At 36.8% G+C, this 22,093-nt stretch overlaps 1 protein-coding gene across 2 annotated transcripts; it reads right to left on the reverse strand.

Annotated features, from left to right (window-relative positions):
- Nucleotides 1–114: 114 nt before the first annotated feature.
- Nucleotides 115–22,005, reverse strand: TGDS (TDP-glucose 4,6-dehydratase). Of its 2 annotated transcripts, none has more exons than XM_001083495.5 (12): nucleotides 21,900–22,005; nucleotides 19,708–19,774; nucleotides 18,226–18,294; nucleotides 16,854–16,944; nucleotides 9,510–9,652; nucleotides 7,509–7,607; nucleotides 6,324–6,383; nucleotides 4,837–4,880; nucleotides 4,090–4,255; nucleotides 3,459–3,517; nucleotides 2,402–2,499; nucleotides 115–937 (listed from the first exon to the last, which is right to left on the reverse strand). In XM_001083495.5, the coding sequence occupies exons 1-12, from the start codon at nucleotides 21,983–21,985 to the stop codon at nucleotides 867–869; spliced, it is 1,053 nt and encodes a 350-aa protein (XP_001083495.1). In that variant the 5' UTR covers nucleotides 21,986–22,005; the 3' UTR covers nucleotides 115–866. The 2 variants fall into 2 exon arrangements, with proteins under 2 accessions (XP_001083495.1, XP_028693044.1); XM_028837211.2 differs by having other exon boundaries at nucleotides 21,896–22,005.
- Nucleotides 22,006–22,093: the final 88 nt, after the last annotated feature.

Consider the following 22,093-nt stretch of genomic DNA (forward strand, 5'->3'; position numbering starts at 1 on the left):
CTGCACCCTTAATAGAGGGTCACCCAGCTTATTTTCCCTTTCTCAACCCAATAGCCAATCAGTTACTTTTTCAAGTCATCTTAAAGTCTTTAGGGCAAAGAAGGATTAAAAATACATAATCAAAATTTTTTTTAATTTTTCTACAGCAAAATAAAAACATATTATTTTAAAAAGCAATATTCTACATTAAATACATTAAGATATTGACAATTTTATAAATAAAATCATTTTAAACAGTAAATACATGATAAATTTCTGATACAAGGTTTTACATAGGTTAATTGTGAAAATATAAAAACTTTACATCTTAAAAAGCATTCAACGTAATCAATTTTACAAAATTATCAAAAGTTAAAAAGTGCTAGATATGCTTTTATTTTGTTCCATTACTAAGGCAATGATAGTATATCAGATCTTAAAAAAAGAAAAGGTGAATTAGGACATAAGACTCATCCTATATTGCCTAAAAACGAACATTTCAGAGACTTTCTTAGACACTGGGAAAGGCTGGGAAGCTGACTGAGCTCAAAACCAGTGAAGGTTGCCATCCGCCTAGCACCATTACCCCTCATAGTTGTCAGAACCAGGAGACTTCTTCCTGGCTACCCGTGGGGAGTCTTCTACCCCTATTATTTCCTAGTTTCCAGGAGAAAGGGTTTCAGAAAGAATTCTGACATTTAAATTCTATGCCAGTACTGAAACTCTCCCAAAGATTGAGGCATTCTGCATTTGAATATTATACAAAAAGTCATGAATCTAATTTCAAATGAAAAGAGAGCACTTCATTTGGTCACTTAATTTCATACCACTTGTAGAGGTAGGATAATTTTTTTCTTTGACAACTGTCTTGACTATATAAATGGTGATTATACCGGAAAGGGTTCTAATGCCTTTTCTGCATTCTTCCAGTTGTGAAAATTCTCTCTGTACCATTCAACTAATAGGAAAAAACAAAAGACAAAAAAAGAAAAAAACTCAACATCAGTTAACCAACATTTACTGAGTTCCTGCTAGCTAAGTCTTGCCCATCAGCTAAGCAGCAGACAAGGGCTGCCTAATGATGTAAACAATTTGATTTTGAACTTAACAATTAAGTCAATCAGAAGACATTTAAATCACCTAAAAAATTTATAATTAAAAATCAATGATTTTTTTTCTTTTTAACTTCAAAAGTCATTCAATACTGAACTTGTTGGTATAAATATTTAAGACATTCTGATTTTAAGGAATTTGGGGTGTTGGAAATAAGTCATCTGCTCTGATTTTAAGATTATTTTATATAAAAAAGTATAATACAGTGTTTGGTCATATAAATATGATAACACTGCATCAGAGTCACAATGAGTTGATGTGAACTTCCTTGCTTTTTTTTTTTTTTTTTTTTTTTAAGAGAATGGGGTCTCGTTGTCACCCAGGCTAGAGTATAGTGGTGTGATCGTAGCTCACTATAGGCCCAAACTCCTGGGCTCAAGAGATCCACCTACCTCACCTTTCTAAATTGCTAAGACTATAGACATGTGCCACCATGTCCTGCTGATTTTTTTTTACTTTTTGTAGAGATAGGGTCGTGCTATATTTCCCAGGCTGGTCTTGAACTCCTGGCCTCAAGTGATCCTCCCACTTTGGTCTCCAAAGTGCTGGGATTACAGATGTGAGCCACTATGCCCAGCACCTTTCTTCTAGTAATATGTTAAATTATTTTATATTGCTATACTATCAGTAAAAGCTTTTTTAGTTTAAAGAAACCTGATAGTGTTAAATTATTTTTTGTTTTTTAATATTTGACTTAAGTATTTTGTATTTCAAGCTCTGAATCAAAACTTTTTTTTTTTTTTACATCTGGGTAGAGCTTTTCTTATGAATACATTTCTAAGCAGAGCTTTAATATATATACACAGACTTTATAAGCACTTATTTTAATAGATTTTTCTGCACATACTAAATGTATTACCTTTGTTGGTTTCAATATAAAAAGCCTCAAGATACAAAAAAGCATGCAGCTCTATTTCACCAACTCTAAGATGCCACTGATGGATCATTATTTTACATACATGTAAAAAAGAAAAAAGCTACAATAATAAATATAAGACACTAGTGATTATAAAAAGACATACCTTTTAGGAGTGTGAAGAAAGTGAAAAAATATGTACCTCAGAATAAATAATATAGGTGTTTGATTAATGCTAATGAGATATGGGAAGATTGATCAGAAGTTGGTTTATAAAATTCAAGATGCTTAGGAAACACAGGACTATTACCAGAAATACATGAAATGTGGCAATCTGAAAAGTACAAATGATTCAACACAATATTCCACTGGTTTGTATAATGTTCTAGAAATAAGTTATTTTTCCTTTAAATTTTCCTGACTTGACCCCAAAATGATTAATTGATAACTTACTTGTTTTCTTTATTCCTTCTTTCCAAGGCACTTTAGGTCTCCATCCCAAGCCATGTATTTTTTCTGACTTCATTGGATATCTCATGTCATTGGTAGGTCTTGGAAAACAAAACAGATTTAAAATGATATTGTAGATATATATTTACAAATGTAGATACTAGGAAATATATGTTTATGCACCACAACCCAACTTTTCTCTTGACAAAAAATTCCCAATAGGTTTTCTGCAGAAAGTTTGTAAAATCAAGTATATATTAAAAAAAAAAAAAAAAAGTCATCCATAATGCCAGGTGCCTAACCTTCTCTGTGTCTTATCTTCCTGTTTCAGCCACGATCTAGCTATAAGTGAAATACCTGACACATAAAAAAACTCAACAAATGTTCAATGAATGAATAAACAAATACACAAAACCTTATTAGGACTCATATGCCAGGCTGTGGGTCAGGTATTTAATATACATTATAAATAAATGTTAAAATACTTTCATAAGAAAGATGTTATTATCAGCTGGGTGTAGTGGCTCACGCCTGTAATCCCAGCACTTTGGGAGGCCGAGGTGGGCGGATCATGAGGTTGAGATGGAGACAATCTTGGCCAACATGGTGCAACCCCATCTCTACTAAAAATACAAAAATTAGCTGGGCATGGTGTCATAAGTCTGTAGTCCCAGCTACTTGGGAGGCTGAGGAGAACGGTGTGAACCTGGGAAGGTGGAGGTTGCAGTGAGCCAAGATTGCACCACTGCAGTACAGCCTGGCGACAGAGTGAGACTCCGTCTCAAAAAAAAAAAAAAAAGAGAGAGATGTTATTATCCCTAGGTCACACTAGAGGTTTGAAACCTCAGACTTGGAAAGGGTCAATAATTTTTTAAGTCACATAGCTAGTAAGTAATAATGCTATACTTAATCTGTATAGTACTTACGATTATGAAAAAAAATGTTTTACCAGAAAATTCAAAAGAGATAAACTAGTTATTGGTCAAGTCCACATATTTTATAATTTTAAAGGTACCTAAGATTTCACAACCTTTCCCCAATGTTTTAACTTGTTACTCACCTATCATTAACATAATCAACCCAATTTTCCATTTCGGACTCTGAATTGGTCTCTTTGATCTGTTAAAATGGAGAAGGTTTTTGAGTCAAATTATAAAATGAGATCAGAGAATAACAATGGTATTTAATGGCTGATTAAAAAGAAAACAACTGCTTCATAGTGGGGAAGACAGCTAAAATGAACATCATTTTAGTAACACTGTCTATACTTTATACTAAATTCCATCTGAAGCTCAGATATACACATTGGATTTTGGTTATTATTCAGTCCCTCTTTCTATTAAATGAATTTATAATTGATGTCCCCTAATATATATGGATATTCATAACTACTGATATGATTATTTTATATGTCACTGTTACTTATTTCAAGACACAATTTTATATTTCTGAAAATGAGTTATGTCTTACAATTAGGGACAGTACATTTAATGAATTATTTTTTCCTGAAAAGCTGTTACTAAATAGGTGATAAAACTTAAATTAAGACACATATGGTACACATAATCCATTTCATTTTCTACTTGCTTACTTTTAAATTAAGTAAACTGTATGCTTCTGATTTTGACTAAATTAATGGTTACTGTCACTAACAATTTTGAAAATACCACCCTTTTAAAATAGATACATACCAGTTGTATTAGTTCTTTGGCAAGCTGGACAACTGACATTTCAAAATTGGTTCCGATGTTATAAATTTCACCTGGTTTCCCTTTTTTGAGGACAGTGAGAAATGCTTCTACAACATCAGTAGCATAAAGGAAGTTTCTTGTTTGAAGCCCTGACCCATGAATGCAACTAAAGAGATTAAATGAAGTGAAATCATGAAGTGTAAAAAGGTAAAGTTTCCTAAAGCATTGACTGGGTACTACAACTCCAGAGAAGCCACTTCCCATGGGGATCCCAGAATCTTTTACTGAAAATACAAATTCTCATAGCTTTTCTAAATTTTGTTCATATTTCTTAAATAATTTCCAAACCTTCTGAGGGTACTCAGTAGGAAACTGACAAACATATTAGTGACCCCTGTGAAATGTGTATTCAATTTTATACCAGAAGTTCATTTTAAAGAAATATCTACAGTTCTATGAATTAAATAAGTTCTTTGAGAAAGTAAAATTATATAAAAATAGATTTCAAATGTTAATGCTATAATTCAAAATTCTATGATAGGTTATTAAGATTTGAAATTATCTCAAGTAAATTACAAAAATAAGATACAGATTATTTTAAAAACTATTACACTGGAGAAATGATTCTTAAATTTCGTGGGACATTAAATTTTGTGGCCTTTAAGACTTTATGATATTCAAGAAAGTGTCACCAAATACTCTAACATACCAGAAAAGCATATGGGTAAAAAGGTAATAATAACATACCATTTCCTGTTGTGCTGTAGCAAAGATATAAATTTTGGAATAACCTAAAAGAATATTTAAATATCATTTCAGACTGGAAATTTACTCATTAGTAAGAATCTGAACTCATACCAAGATTAAAAGATTATTAAGAAATATGCATAGGGATTGCTTCTAATTCTTTTTATCAGTTCATTTTAAAACCTACTATAATATTTGATAAGTAAAAGAACTCTTAGTTTGCTATTTCATGAAGACAGGTTACTTGAAGATAAAATGATCTAAATAGTGGAAAAATGCAGAAAGAGTCTTCATCAGACAGTTGGTCTCATCATAAGGCTCACCTTTGTGCTGACTTCATAAAGGCAGACATTTGTATCTTACTTATTGGATTACATATAGCACCTATGCACTAAGTGTTTGAGGAATTTATAGAAAGTAAATTCCAGTGCTCTTGGATTCAAAGAAAACTTAAATTAAGCAAAGTAAATATTAATACCTGAAGGTCATGACATGGCCCTTTCCTTTGGGCAAACAGATCAATGCAACCAGATGGGAAGCAAGAAAACCCAGCCGGGCGCGGTGGCTCACGCCTGTAATCCCAGCACTTTGGGAGGCGGAGGCATGCGGATCACGAGGTCAGGAGATTGAGACCATCCTGGCTAACACAGTGAAACCCCATCTCTACTAAAAATACAAAAACTTAGCTGGGCATGGCGGCGGGCGCCTGTAGTCCCAGCTACTTGAGAGGCTGAGGCAGGAGAATGGCATGAACCTGGGAGGCGGAGCTTGCAGTGAACCGAGATCACGCCACTGCACTCCAGCCTGGGCAACAGAGCGAGACTCCCTCTCAAAAAAAAAAAAAGAAACCAAAAGAAAAGAAAAAAGAAAAACCCAGTCTCCAAATTTAGGCCGAGTGGCCAAAGTTATGTAAAATCAGACTTGATGATACAGAACCAACCACACAGGCATTTTCAGCCTCTAAACTAAATTTTTTTATTCATTACTTGTAGTACTTTCTGGAAGATATTCATGCCTACACTATAAAGATAAGTTGAGGCACAGTTAGCCAGCTGACACTAAGACAGTTAATGTATACAAGCTTCTTGCATCACTAGCTAGCTAGCTTTTGACTTTCTGTATACCCTGACATACGGGTCTGACTGCAAACAAGGAGTCAACTACAGCATGTCAGTAGTGGTAGAAGTATACTACAATGCTTTAAAGTCTTTAAAGGTACAAGGTATTTTCACATATATCATTCTCATTGGATCCTTCAAAATCTCTGCCAAGTGGTGAAGCCAGCTGGTGAGTGTCAGCCAGCTTGAGACTTAAAACTCATCTTCAATCTCTAAGTCTGAAGGAATCTGCAAGAGGTGTTATACAGCATATAAAATTATGTAAAATTTACAACATATTATTTTGACAAATAACTGAAAAGAGGTTATTTCAAATAATGAGAAGTTACAATCACTGAAAAACACCATGAATTAAGAAGTAAAGTTTACCTTTTCTGGATATTGATGTGGTCCATAAACATTACTGCTTCTTGTGATAACAACTGGAAACTTAAAAGAATATTCAACATTAAGGCTTTTGAAAAGGTCTAATAATGATGATTATTTTAAAGACGAGCAGAATTTCAAAATATGGGCACTGTTGCCTAAATAATTCTACACACCTTAAGGTCAAAGGGAAGAGATTTTTTTCTAACGTAAGGTTTCTAGAAAGGAGAGAACAGGATTCAGATAAAGGCAGAGGTTCCAAAAAAAAGAAGAGGAACATTCTTTTATTAGTACAAGAAGACGAACACAGATGGCACAGGTTTATAAGTCTGATTGATAGCAAAACACTGAAGAACTTTCCAGCTGATTATTTTAAAGACCACCTCAAGGACTCTAAATTGGCTCTCTTCATTGTACCAATCCCTACAAATAAAAAGAGCTACGATGAAAGTGAAAAGGACCGATGCCACCAGAACCCAAATGGTGAGAGAATCTTTAGGAATTCCAAGGCTTGCCTCTCTGACCCACACCCTAAAAACTCACCAAGAGCAGTGGGAAGCCAAATGTAGGAGATTGAAGGTGAGGATTCATATGGGGTAAGGCTCCCATACCGACACTGTCAGAGCCACCAGGGGCAAGTCTACTTCCCATTCATGAGGAGCCACAAAAGCCAAATCATGCAGAGAGAAGCACACGGCAGAAAGGGGATCTGTCCTCCCTCTGTCTTCCTCCACTCATAGGACTCCAACCTCATTCTGACTCTAGCTGTAACACTCTACCTATTACCGAAATAGAAAAACAATGTATATTCAAGTTATTCCTTTAATGATGAACTGAGTAAGAAGAGGTAGGTCCTATTTTGTCCACACAATAGAGGAAATTAGTTTTTAAAATTCCATAATATGTAAATTTTCTCAATCTATGCCTTCTACTCTAAGCATGCTGCTAAAAGCTGACTTGGGCTGGGCATGGCTCACGCCTGTAATCCTAGCACTCTGGGAGGCCGAGGTGGGTGGATCACTTGAGGTCAGGAGTTTGAGACCAGCCTGAGTGTCAGATCGAGACTGTCTCCGAAGAATAAATAGAAAACTTAAAAATCTTTAGGAAAAAAAAAAAAAAGCCCACTTGGAGTTTTAACACTTAGGTCCAAAGGAAAATGTTTCAAGAGTTTCTGCAATCAGGTCTTACCTTATATCGTTCCCAGTAAGACTGTACAAAACATTCAGCAGCTGCTTTAGATGATGCGTAAGGATTTGTAGGTTGTTTGGGTGAAGATTCATCGAATTCCTAATTTTAAACATATTTTAAAAATTATGCATATTTTTAGTATAAAAATCAGAGCATATGTTAAAACCTGAAATGTCAATCACCAAATTTTAAAAGCCGCTTCTTAAATCCTACGTGCCTGGTGTTTTCCCAAGGACATGTAGTAGCTTCTTTAATGTGCACAACAATCCTATATAGCAGAGAGAGAGAACGGCAAGTTAAGGGCCCTGAGACAGAAGCGTGTCCAAAGGAATTGCAGGAAGGCTGATATGAGGGGAGAGACCGTGGGAGAGGATGTCAGAGAGCTAGAGGAAGGCCAAAACCTTGAAGGCCACCGTAAAACAATGACTGATTTTTGAGCAGAGTAATGCCAGGTCTGACTTACATTTTAAAAATCACTCTGGTTACTGTGTCGGATCTGATGTAGGGTGGCAGGGTGCATGAACAAAGAAGTTTACCTGATAACAACTGCAGAGAATTGAAAAACAGTTACTTCTTGGAAGCAGAATTGAGAACTGAGAAGTGGTCAAGGTCTACTTTTTCTCACTGTCAGTCTTTTTGGACTATTTGATTTTCACTGTGTATGTGTCTTGGTAAAATAAGTAAATTCATAAATAATAAACAAAATGAGGTCACTGCAGACCCCAACTATAAAAATTATAGATTGGACAATGGAGTTTCCTTTGCATAAAAAGTACAATATTTATGCATGATTTAAAAAATAGATTCTAAGTCTGGACACAGTGGCTCACATCTATAATCCCAACACTTTGGGAGGCCAAGGCAGGCGAATCACCTGAAGTTGGGAGTTCGAGACCAGCCTGACCAACATGGAGAAACCCCATCTCTACTAAAAATACAAAATTAGCCGAGCATGGTGGCGCATGCCTGTAATCCCAGCTACTTGGGAGGCTGAGGCAGGAGAATCACTTGAACCCAGGAGATGGAGGTTGCAGCAAGCCAAGATTGCATCATTGCACTCCAGCCTGGGCAACAAGAGCGCAACTCCCATCTCAAAAAAAAAAAAAAAAAAAAAGATTTTGGTTTTTACAAGAATTTTACACTGTCTCCTTGACATTCCAATATGACTGAAAGGGAAAGATATGACTGAAAGGAAAAGATGAACAGGTAGTATGCTGCAGTGTAACTTATGCTTTGGTCCACGGAATGACATTCATCATATGTGTAAGAGTGGGACAAAAAGGTGAGATCTGCAATTCTCTTGCAAAATTACAAATAAATCTACCTAAAGAGATTTCTGGGGCATGAAAAAATAAATAAGTAAGTCTCTACCAAGACTAGGCTGTTGTTCCCCATTTGGGGCGGTATCACTTGATCTGAACAGAGGAGACAATGCAATAACATTCTGTGATGGTTAACACTGTCAACTTGATCGGATTGAAGGATACAAAGTATTAATCCTAGGTGTGTCTGTGAGGGTGTTGTCAAGGGAGATTAACATTTGAGTTACTGGGCTGGGAAAGGCAGAGCCACCCTCAATCTGAGTGGGCACCATCTAAGCAGCTGCCAGTGTGGCTAGAATATAAAGCAGATAGAAAAACATGAATAGACTACCCTGGCCTAGCCTCCCAGCCTACATCTTTCTCCCATGCTGGATGCTTCCTGCCCTCGAACATCTGACTCCAGGTTCTTCAACTGTGGGACTCAGACTGGCTCTCCTTGCTCCTCAGCTTGCAGATGGCCTGTTGTGGGACCTTGTGATCGTGTGAGTTAATACTTAATAAATACCCCTTTATATATCTGTCTATTCTATCAGTTCTGTCCCTCTACAGAATCCTAAAACACTTTGAAGAGTGTTACAAGTGTATATAATTTGAGGATGAAAAAAGCCCACTGTAGGTTTAATAAAACTGTATCATGGTACATGGTGAAGCAGATAAAATATATATTTTCTAAGCTCACCTTATCAAGACTGCCACCATATACTTCATCTGTGCTGACGTAAATAAACTTCTCCACTCTGGCTTCATGAGCAGCACTTACCAAAACGTGAGTGCCATAAACATTAACATAGGTAAACTCAAAGGCACGTACGAATGAAAGATCTAAAAAAAAAAGAGTGAAAAGCTAAAACAAGTCTATCCAATGGATAAAACAAATGCCAAATGATGGCTTCAGGTTTAAGGAGGGTACTATTCACGTCTCTTCATTTACCACAGCTGCAACAGTTATAGTAATAACATACACAGGCAGTGATATTTATGACTTCTTTAAACCTAAATTACATAGTACATGCAAATTCTTAGAACCCAGAAAACTATCAGTGTTAAATTTGCAGGAAAGTTTTTTATTCTATAAGGAAGAAAATTTAAAAATAATTCACCGAAATTTAAAACGTTCTTAAATTTAAAAATTATGAATTACAGGGCTAGGCTTTTTAAGATCAATCTGTTACTGCTGAAAGCAATAAATGTTGAATGAGTTATTTAAAAATAAATTCACCTTAAAAGAACTGAACCTCTATAACCAGGAAATGGAAGGAACTTCCTTAACGATGAATCACAATCCAGAAGCAATAATGGAAGAGACGGATAAATTTGACCGCATAAAAATTTTGCATGGTTAAAAAACAAAAAACAAATTAAAAAGACAAAAATGACAAACTGGGAAAAAACACGTGAAATTACAGAGATAAAGGGTTAAGTATCGTCAACTTATAAAGAACTTTAAATAAATAAGAACAATCCTACAGTAAAACAGGTAGGAGATATAAACAGTTTAGATGAAGAAATACAAATGAATCCTTAAGATTATGATGATCAACCTCACATACAATTAAAAAAACCCAAATTAAAAACTCAGAGATATCACTTCTTATCAGACTGGCAAAAATTCAAAAATTTGACAAATCACTTATTTGTTGAGGCTGTTAGACAAAAGATACTTTGTACACTGACAATAACAATGTAAAATGTTTACAATCCCTAAGGAAGGAAACTTGGAAATATCCAGTCAAATTACATAGGCATTTCCCTCTAATCCAGAGTTACGGGTTAAACTGTGTTCTCCCCATAATTCATCTTAAGGTCCAACCCTTTCCCCCAGAACCTCAGAATGTGACTATATTTGGAGATAGGGCTCTTAAGGAGGTGATTAAGTGAAAATCAGGTCTTTAGGATGGGTCCTAATCCAATCTACCTGGTGTCCTTAAAAGAAGAAATGTGGACTCATTGTGTGTTCTGGAATAAAGTAAATAAGTAATTAGGGTGGTGCTGTTGAGAACCAAGGTGTTCAAGGTAAGGAAAAGATGATATAAATGAAAGACTGATGAACTTAAACAAAAACTCTGAATCTGAATTGGACATTTCAGTATAAACCCATGTCACATTTAATCTTAATAGGCAAATAATATTCCCTAGTTTTGTTAACTGAAAAAGCCTTGAAACAATGTCCCGTTAATAAGCACTCCCAGGGCCCAGATTGTGGCCTCTAAACACCATTTCCCACCAAAAGGAACAATGGCTCCTGAGACAAAGAGCTGATTCCAGATCGTGGGGGGAAAAATATTGAAGATAAAACTGAAACATCCTATCAAACCAGAAAGTTAGATGGCTGTCAAAGACTGCTAAGGTCATGTCAAAAAGGACTCAGGAAGCAACTAGAAGAGCCTCTCAATGGCTAATGGTGAGTCATTTTGAACATAAATAAGAAAAATAACTGCAAGTGATTAAAACAAAAAAAAAATCAAATGTGTTAAAATCTACAAATTCATAACGATACTAAAAAAAAGAAAAAAGAAAAAAGAAAAAGGAGGATGCTTGGAAACCAACTCATTATAGTAAAATCTACTAAATAAATAAAAATAATCAGGTATTTAACCTGGCTTTTCTATAACAATTAAATATCAAGGTAAGCAAATAATTTATAAGAAAAACTTTCTCTCTCTCTCTCTCTCTCTTTGTTGCCCAGCCTGGAGTGTAGTGGCACAATCTCAGTTCACTGCAAACTCTGGCTCCCAGGTTCAAGCGATTCTTGTGCCTCAGCCTCCCGAGTAGCTGGGGTAACAGGTGCCCACTACCACGCCCAGCTAATGTTTTTGTATTTTTGAGACGGGGTTTCACCATGTTGGCTAGGCTGGTCTTGAACTCCTGACCTCAGGTAATCCACCCATCTCAGCCTCCCAAAGTGTTGGGATTACAGGCGTGAGCCACTGCGCCTGGCTGGAAAACTTGTTTTTATGTAGATATTACACGTATAAATGAAGAATGACATAATTAGAATATCATTTTGTAAACCCCTAATATAATGACTACTGACTATATAAAGTAGTAATAATGACATCTAGTGGGAATAAAAAAATAAGATCAATTTAAAATTCCAGGCTGGACATGGTGGCTAATGCCTATAATCCCAGCACTTTGGGAGGCCCAGGTGGGTGGATCACCTGAGGTCAGGAGTTTGAGACCAGTCTGGCCAATATGGCAAAACCCTATCTCTACTAAAAATACAAAAAATAAGCCAGGCGTGGTGGCACATGCCTGTAATCTCAGCTACCTGGGAGGCTGAGGCATGAGAACTGCTTGAACCTGGGAGGCAGAGGTTGCAGTGAGCTGAGATCACAATACTGCGCTCCAGCCTGGGTGACAGAACAAGACTCTGCCTTAAAAAACAAAACAAAACAAAAAAACAGATAAAAACAGAGTTAAAAATAGCTAAAAATGGAGTTGGAAATTAAATGGGAAGAGGACAAAGGTTTTGATGAACTTTACACTTTGATAAGCTAATTACACATCTGTAATTTGTAGGGTAACCACTCCAAGAGTACCAGCAGAACATATAATTTCCAAACTAGTAGAGGGAGAAAAAGAGAATAAGAAAAATTCCTCAGTCAGCCGGGCGCGGTGGCTCAAGCCTGTAATCCCAGCACTTTGGGAGGCCGAGACGGGCGGATCACGAGGTCAGGAGATCGAGACCATCCTGGCTAATATGGTGAAACCCCGTCTCTACTAAAAATACAAAAAACTAGCCGGGCGAGGTGGTGGGCGCCTGTAGTCCCAGCTACTCGGGAGGCTGAGGCAGGAGAATGGCGTAAACCCGGGAGGCGGAGCTTGCAGTGAGCTGAGATCCCGCCACTGCACTCCAGCCTGGGCGACAAAGCGAGACTCCGTCTCAAAAAAAAAAAAAAAAAAAAAAAAAAAAAAAAAAGAAAAATTCCTCAGTCAAGTCCTTAAAAAAAGTAAGCAAGAATTTTTAAAAAATAAACAATTTTTACAAAGGAAGAATTCTTTTTTTAAAAAAAAAGTAAGCAGCAACCAAGGAAACAGAACAGGTGAGAAAAGAAAGCACACAGTAAGATGGTAGGAATAAATCCAAATATAGCAACAAACTAAACACTGAGGGTAAATATCAAGGATGGTCAGAATGGGTTTAAAAAAAATCAAAATCCAAATACATGTTGTTTACAAGACATGCAGCTAACCCGTAAAGCTAGAGAAATAAAAAGATGGAAAAAGGATCATGAAAATACTAACCAAAAAGGAAGTAACACAGCTATATTAATGTCAAACAAAACAGATTTTAAAGCAGTACACATCACCAGGGGAAAGAGATCACTTCATAAGGATAAAAGGTTCTATTCACCAGAAATACACAAGAGATTTAAAGAACATCATTAACCAACTTAACCTAATGGATGTGTAAAGAACAATGAACCCAATGCTTGCAAATTAACATTTTTTTCAATACATATACAAGTTACAGAAAGTGACCATATACTGAGCCAAAAAGCAAGTTGTAGCATAAAGGACTACAATCATAGAGTATGTTATCTAATCATATACATTTAAGCTAGAATTCAATAAGAAAAAGAAAATCCATACATGTTTGGAAATTAAGACATACATGTCTAAGTAACCCATGGATTAAAGAATAAATCAACTTCTTTTTTTCTTTTTTTTCTTTTTTGAGACAAGGTCTCATTCTGTTGCCCAGGCTGGAATGCAGGGGTGCAATCTCAGCTCACTGCAACCTCGCCTCTTGGGCTCAAGAGATCTTCTCACCTCAGCCTCCCAAGTAGCTGGGACTACAGGCACACACCATCATGCCGGGTTTTATTTATTATTATTATTTTTTGTAGAGACAGGATCTCACCATGTTGCCCAGGCTGGTCTGGAACTCCTGGGCTCAAGTGATTCGCCTGCCTTGGCCTCTCAAAGTGCTAGGATTACAGGTGTTAGCCACCGCAGCCAGCAAGAAATGAAACTCTTAAGAATAAAAGATAAGGAAAAAATACATATGAAAATCTGTGGGATTCAGATAAAGCAGTATTTAGAAGTAAATTCATAGTCTAAAATGTATATATTAGAGAAAAGGTGAAAATTAATAAGCTAAATATATCACAAAGATTAGAAAAAAGAATAGAAAGCCTAAACAAAGCACAAATAATGAAATAATAAAGGTAAGACCAGAAATTCATTATATAGAAAACAAACCAAGCATAAGAAAAGATCAACAATATCAAAGATTGTTTTTTTGGAATAACAATGTCAAATGTCAAATGTTGTTTTTTGGAACAACAGGGTGGGAGGTTTGCTTTGTTGGTATAAAGCATTATTATAAAGCTACAGTAATTAAGATGGTGTGATAATAGTATAAGCACAGACAAAGACCAACGGAATTGAACAGAGCCGAGAAATAGAAGCATACATATAAAAACACTTGACCCATGACAAAAGAGACAATCAGGAAGAGTCAAGTCTTTTCAATAAATGATTTTGAGTCAAATTGATATGGATATGGGGAAGAAATCTAAATGTAAAAGGAAAAACAGTAACTTTTAAGAAAAGAATTATAAGACAACATGTCCATGACCTTGGAGGTAGGAAACGAGTTCTTAATCAAGACAGAAAGAGCACTAACCCTAACGAAAAAGGTACAGATAATTTAACCCACATTGAAATTAAGAACTTTCACTAATAATAAGATACCATTAAAAATGGGAAAAGGCCGGGCGTGGTGGCTCACGCCTGTAACCCCAGCACTTTGGGAGGCTGAGGTGGGTGCATCACTTGAGTAGGGTGGATCATCTGAGGTTGGGAGTTCGAGACCAGCCTGGCCAATGTGGTGAAACCCCATTTCTACCAAAAATACAAAATTAGCCAGGTGTGGTGGCGCATGCCTGTAATCCCAGTTACTCGGGAGGCTGAGGCAAGAGAATCGCTTGAATCCAGGAGGCAGAGGTTGCAGTAAGCCGAGATCGTGCCATTGCACTCCAGCCTGGGCAATGAGTGAGACTCGGTCTCAAAAAAAAAAAAAAAAAAAAAAATGTAGCTGCAAAAGGCTTGAATCCAAAATACATAAAATCTGTAAGGAAAAAACTGACAACCTAATACGAAATGGTCACGAAACTTAAATAGAAATTTTTCCAAAGAGGATATCCTAATAAGAAAGAGAGGGAGAATAGTCCAATGAACAAATGAAAAGGTTTTTAACTTCATCAGGAAAACTAAAACCACAAAACTGACACAGCAACTGTTGGCAAATATCTCATAAATTGCTGGTAGAAGTGCACAACTGCTTTTATCATTAACCAAGTAGAAAGATTTGCTTTAACAGACATGAAATCATTGTACTCGTCAATATAGTGCGTATCAGACAGGCAGAGACAAATGAAGAGAGACAGAGATACAAAAATAAACTTGATATGACAGAGGGTAGGAACTGGTAAACTTTTCAGTAAATGGTACAGGAACAATTGGTATTCGCATGAAATTGGTGTTATATAAGAATTTCAGATGGATTACAAATCTAATTGTAAAAGACAAAATTATAAAGCTTTGAAAAGATAATATAGAAAAATATATCTTCATGACCTCGGGGTAGGAGAGAATTTAAGAACTGAAAAAGCAGTAAGCATAAAGGAAAAAACACACATTCACTACACCGACATTGAAAACGTCTGTTCATCAAAACACACTATCAAGAAAGTGAGAAGATAGGCCATACAGAGTAGAAGGCATCTGTAACATACAGAATGACAAAGAACTAGTGTCCTGAATATATAAAAACTCTACTTGCCATTTTTTCTTATTGAAACTTCTCTTTCAATAAGAAAAAGGTAAACAATCCCATTTTAAAATGGACAAAAGATTGCAACAGCATTTCACAAAGGAGAAATCCAAATTACAAAAAACCATATGAAAAGTACTTAATCTTATTAGTAATCAGGGAAAATACAAATTAGAAACATGAGACACCACTACACAGCACTGAAATTGGCAAAAATGGAAAGACTGACAAAACTAAGCTTTGGTGAGATCTGGAGCAACAGGAAGTCACATACTTCTGGAGGAGTGGAAGTTGGTATAATTACTTTGGAACATGGTTTGACATTATCTCAACATGAAATATGCAGATCTTATTATCTCAGTTATATAGCCAAATGTAATGTATATTTATGTATCATGATACATGTTCAAGGTAGTAGTGTTCAAAGTTGCTCCAAAGTGTAAAGAACCCAAATGGCCATTAAGAATAAAGTATATTAAGTAAACTACGGTGTATATATATATATTTTTTAGACTGGAATGACACTGAAAACAAACTATATCTATATCCGCCTCCATGGATGAATCTACACGGATTCTGAAAAAACAAAAAAAGTCATTATATATATATATACACGTATATATATATAAATATATATATACGTATATATATGTATATATACACACAACAGCAAAAGTGTAGAGAAAAGCAAAGGAAATTACAACTTTAAATCTCGTAATAGGTAGCAGTAGTACTTACTACTGAAGAGGATTCAGCAACATTCTGTCTTTTGTTCAGGTGACAGATACATGAGTGCTCACATTATCATTATTTGACTGTATTTCTAAACGCTTTCAAATATATTTCATAATAAAACTGTCAAGTTATTAGAAAATATCTAAAATTCACAAAATGATAGAAATAATGTTCATCTGCATACCACAACAAAATTTAAGAAAAACAACGTAAAAAATACAGTTGATGGCCCATCTCCCCATTGCTCCCCTTTACTATCCTGAATTGGTTCAACTCAAGTTTTCAGATAGCATTCAAGGTTATATTTCACTAATACAGCCTTGCAATGCTAATAAAAGTATCTAAAAAGTGCTGAGTTTATTGATGACACAGTGGCTGTTTTTCTAGTACAGTATGATATATCCTCTTTCAAATATAAGTATTATTAAGTATGTGGGTGGGGGCAGTGGGGCAGGGGCTGGGAGAGAACTGCCAATCATAACTGTAACATAAAACAATGCTTACCTACATGTGTTTGCGCAGCAAAATGTAGTACTATATCTATTTTTTCTGTTTCAAAAAGCAGTTTCACAAAGTGAGAATCACATATGTCACCCTATATGAAAAAGCAAACATGAAAGGGTTAGGTTTCATTGAGCACTCACATTCATAATCATTTTTACTATAACATCCCCCTACCTCCCACCTCCCTGTTTAATAGGGAATGTTTTGAAAATTCAACTAAGTGCTCAAACAAGTATACCAATGATGTATTTCTCCAGCATCTTAGGATATTAGATATTCAATTCAAATTATTTTTCCAAATAATATTTTAATGAGCACCAACAACTACTAAGTACCATGCTACTGCTGTCCACAACATTTTTGCCAACCCAAGGCCACTATATTAAGAGAAAAGTTTTTTTAGCATTTTTTAAAAAACCTTTGAGATAACCATTATTAAAATATATCTTAGGCAGGGTGCAGTGGCTCACACCTGTAATCCCAGCACTTTGGGAAGTTGAGATGGGTGGATCACTTGAGGTCCAGAGTTTGAGACCAGCCTGGCCAACATGGTGAAACTCTGTCTCTACTAAAAACATGAAAATTAGCTAGGCATGGTAGCGGGTGCCTGTAATCCCAGCTAGTAGGGAGGCTGAAGCAAGAGAATTGCTTGAACCCAGGAGGCAGGGGTCGCAGGGAGCCGAGATCATGCCACTGCACTCCAGCCTGGGCAAGAGAGCGAGACTCTGTCTCAAAAAAATATAGTGTAACAACTGGAATCATATTTTGAAAACACATTTTATCACAATTAAGTAAAATTATGGTACTTCTAACGTTTACATGTACATTTAATTCTTCTAAAAATATGTATTCTTGACAATTCGTCAACAGCTGAAGAAAATACTTTCACACAGAATTATGAAATGGTTGTTAGTATATTTTTTGTAGTTAAAAAGTTTATAGCATAACTTTAAAAAACAATATATCATAAGTTAAATAGTTTCATTTGACAGTAACATTTCCCTTTGCAAATTATTGAACTGGTCTTGTGGTTTATACTTTGGATTTGTCTAAAAATGAGACTTCCAGAGTCAATCACCCTTCATAGGGAAAGACTAGGGAGGAACTAAAATACAAGCCATGTAAATTCAGTCAGCTACTGGTAGATCTGCTAAGGTACCAAAAATCACACGTAGCTTTGTATGTGTTGTCAATCAAAACTAGTATCCTCTAGAGCACATGGTACTTTTGGAAATTAACTATCTGATCTTTTAAAAGGCCTTTAATTAGTGTTCCTTTCACGCTCATATTACACAGGTTTGTAAAGTACAAAGATACTATAATCCCTGCATGACTAAAGAGTCACAGTACAATTACATGAAAATGTTCGTACCTGTATAAATTTGTAGTTCTGTTTGTTAGAAATGGTTTCAAGATTCTTCAAGCTTGCACAGTAATCCAACTTGAAAGAAGAGAGCACAGAAGGGGCAATACAAAAAGTGACATTAGCTTTTCCAATCAAATACCAATTTATTTTAGACTATAGACGTTAATGGTTATAATACAAGAATATGTCCTCTTAAAGTGTGTTTGCTCCCTGGTTTTACAGCCTCCGGAGTACCTGGGACTACCGGCACCAGCCACCACGGCCCAGCTAATTTTTTGTATTTTGTAGTAAAAGCAGGGTTTCACCGTGTTAGCCAGGATGGTCTCGATCTCCTGACCTCATGATCCGCCTGCCCCAGCCTCCCAAAGTGCTGGGATTACAGGCGTGAGCCACCGCGCTGGCCTGTTTTTACACATTTTAAGTTTCTGATATCTTAAAAGTAAAAAACAAGTAATTTTGTTACCTTTTCAAAGTACCAAAAAACAAAACAAAAACCTTTTCATAAATCTCTACTTAGAAAAATGTTCCTGGCTGGGGGTGGTGGCTCATGCCTGTAATCCCAGCACTTTGGGAGACTGAGGCAGGCAGATCACAAGGTCAAGAGATTGAGACCATCCTGGCCAACATGGTGAAACCCCATCTCTACTAAAAATACAAAATTTAGCTGGGCTTGGTGGCGTGCCTATAATCCCAGCTACTCAGGAGGCTGAGGCAGGAGAATCGCTTGAACCCGGGAGGTGGAGGTTGCAGTGAGCTGAGATTGTGTCACTGCAACCCAGCCTGGTGACAGAGCAAGGCTCCATCTCAAACAAACACACAAAAAAATGTTTCTGCCAAAATTTGCCTGTAGCCACTGGTGGCTAGAAAAGTTTACCATTTCTTACAGAAAAGGAATTAGTGTGAAAATAATTACACCTACACATATTAGAATTTATTATACCTATTCCTCAAACTGTTGGTATATTGGTGATATAGAAAAAAATTCCTGTCCCTAATAGCAAGTCAGGCAAAGCTTCATAAGAGTTAAGGGTTATTCTTATGATGGATGTCCCAATTACCCTGATGTGATCATTACACATTGTATACATGTATCAAAACATCACCATATGCCCCATAGCAAGTACAGCTAAGATATGTCAATTAAAAAATAGACAAAAAAATCCAATTAAGGCTTATAATCACCAAACTGCCTTACACATTTTTCTTAGAGTTTTTTTTTAATGAAAATCCAAAAAGTCCATTTGCAAGGTAGCAACTGAAAAAACAAAACAAAAACTTTACTTTGTGGACCACCATAAGAAATGCAAGTTTCAAAAACTGACATATAAGATTAAATACAGCATAAGCACATTATAATATAGAGCCTCTAAATTGCTAAAATGACTAAATAAAAAATTAAAATATCAGCATGACAGGATTCTAATACTTTTAAAAAATATAAATTGAAATGTAATTTCAGTGCATGAAGCTCATTTTTATAAAACTCACCTTGTCTAGATTTATGATCATATAGTTTGGATAATCTTCCACTAAAGAGACAATCATATGTGATGCACTATTAAAAAAAAAAAAGTATATCTTGTTAGTGAAAAATTTTAAGTTCCCTAAACTCTTGAATATTTTCCTAAGATGTTGAGTACTAGGAAAATACTCAAAGATAACTTTAACTTTTTTCTAAGATAACAGAAAACAATATAACTATACTAAATATACACACAAGCAAACTTTTTACCAAACTTCTCAACAGTATCTATAAACAAAAGTTTTACATTCCATTTAGACTATGTAGAAGAGAGAACGTACTGGTTCTGGGTATAGGGAAAAAAGTCAGTTTAACCAAATGATGCCATCCATACATGCACAAGTGTGGAGTAAAGTGGAACGATAAATGGGAGCCAGTCAGCACAACTGTACATGCCTATAGCATGCCTTTTCAGGAACTGCAGATATAAGTATGTAAAAATTAAATTACTATGAGCATAGTCAGTTGTCTATATTTAATAGTAACTTCTGCAATTGCTATTTCTTGGTATAAGATTTTGGTAATGTTAAACTAGAATCCTCAGGAGGGTTCTAGACTGAACCCAGGATTCCCAGGCTAGTAACAGCTGAAACCATCCTGAGTTGGATATCCACTGTGGGTCCTGAGCTTCAGAGGACCCTAAAGGGCAATCAGAGGCATATCTCAGTGAAATGATCTACCAGATTTACCATATATACTTAAAATGTTGGGCTCCCAGGAAAGGGCAGCCCTTGACCAAATTATGAACTTGGAGTTGTAGTTGGCATTCCTTTCACAGCACTTTCTAAGTCGCCCCCTTCCCGGACCTGCACACTCACACAAGTATTACCCTTTCATGCCCACAGTCCTCTTTCTCATTAAGTGAAACTTGCCAGCCTGATGCTGTCCCCCAAGTGATTTGTCAGATTAGAAGGGTGATTTAATGTGCAAATGGCCATAAACAGGAATCCTCACATTCCCTTTTCTTCCACTAGACACAGAGTTCCTTGAGGGGAGGATGGGAGAGTTTCCTGTTTATTACTCTTGCATTCATCCATTCCACAATGACTAAAGACTTATATAGAATGGGCCAGGCATTCTTCCAGGTGCTGAGTGAACAGTAGTCTCTGTCCTTACCATGTTTGCATTTTAGAGTGGGGATACAAACAATAAACAAGCAGACACAAATCCGCAATATAATTGCAGGTAGAGGTAAGTGTGCTAGTTGGGAAAGAGGCTATTTTAGATATGGTGGTCAGGTAAGAACTCTCTGAGGAGGTGATATCTGGATAAAAACCGGAATTGAGTGATGCAAACAGCCTTACGAAAGGGGAAGCAAGTGCAAAGCCCTCAAGATAGAAGTGTGTGTCTTGGTGTGTTCCAAGAACTGTAAGAGGGGAAGCATGGCAGGTACAGAAAAGCAGATCACGTTGCAAAAGTAGGGCTTGGGCACTTGAGTTTTCTACATATGGTAGAGTTCGGGCTTTATTCTAAGTGTGGCAGGAACCACTGAAGTAAAATCCTGCTCCTAACATGACCTGATTAAGAAACACTGACTTGTATGTGAGCAACAGGCTTTAAAGGAACATGCGTGGACGCAGTTATGGCCAACCAGGAGGCTACAGCAGCAGTCTAGGCAAAAGATGACGGTAAACATGGGCTAGGGTGGAAAGGGGAAAGTGGTGGGAAGTGGTCGCCGTAAGGATATACTTTGGAAGCAGAGAGGGCTTGCTGATCGAATGTGGGTCTGAGGAAGAAAAGGGTGTCAACAGTGGATGTGTAAATGTTTGGATGTCCTATTATAATCCTCAAATCGTTTTTGGGGTGCCTATGTGTACAGGGCCCACCGTGGGGTGGGGGTGCTCTAGGATGGGGGTGGGAAGCAGTCGGTGAGCAACTTAGGTTAACTTGCACGCACTCAAGGAGTGACGTGGTGACCACCTCGGGCCACAGAAGGGCAAGAGTAACACAGATTTGGAAGAGGCGTTTTAAAGAAGTCACAGTTTCAAAGGAACCACTTCTTTGCACGCCAGGGAGAGAAAAGCTGGTCTAGGTCGTGCATTAGGACCCTCCCATCAGAATAAAGACCCCTCAAAGCTGGACCCAAATTGCCTAGGGCAAGCAGAGCTGCGGGAAAAGGTTGGGGTTTCTGGGGAGCCACTGCTTGGCCATTACCTACATGAAACCAGCACCGCCGGTCACCAGGACCCGCTTCGCAAAGCCGCCGGGAGGACCCCACGGTTCCTCCCAACCCGCTGCCGACATCTCCCAGCTCAGCAATGCCTAATACCGTAAAGCATATGGTCTGAAAAGCGCAGGGAAGTTCCGCCGCGACCTTTTGCGACGCGCCTCACTCGCGGGACACGTTAACAG

The sequence above is a fragment of the Macaca mulatta genome, chromosome 17 (genome assembly GCF_049350105.2).
Source record: "Macaca mulatta isolate MMU2019108-1 chromosome 17, T2T-MMU8v2.0, whole genome shotgun sequence".
Classification (NCBI taxonomy): domain Eukaryota; kingdom Metazoa; phylum Chordata; class Mammalia; order Primates; family Cercopithecidae; genus Macaca; species Macaca mulatta.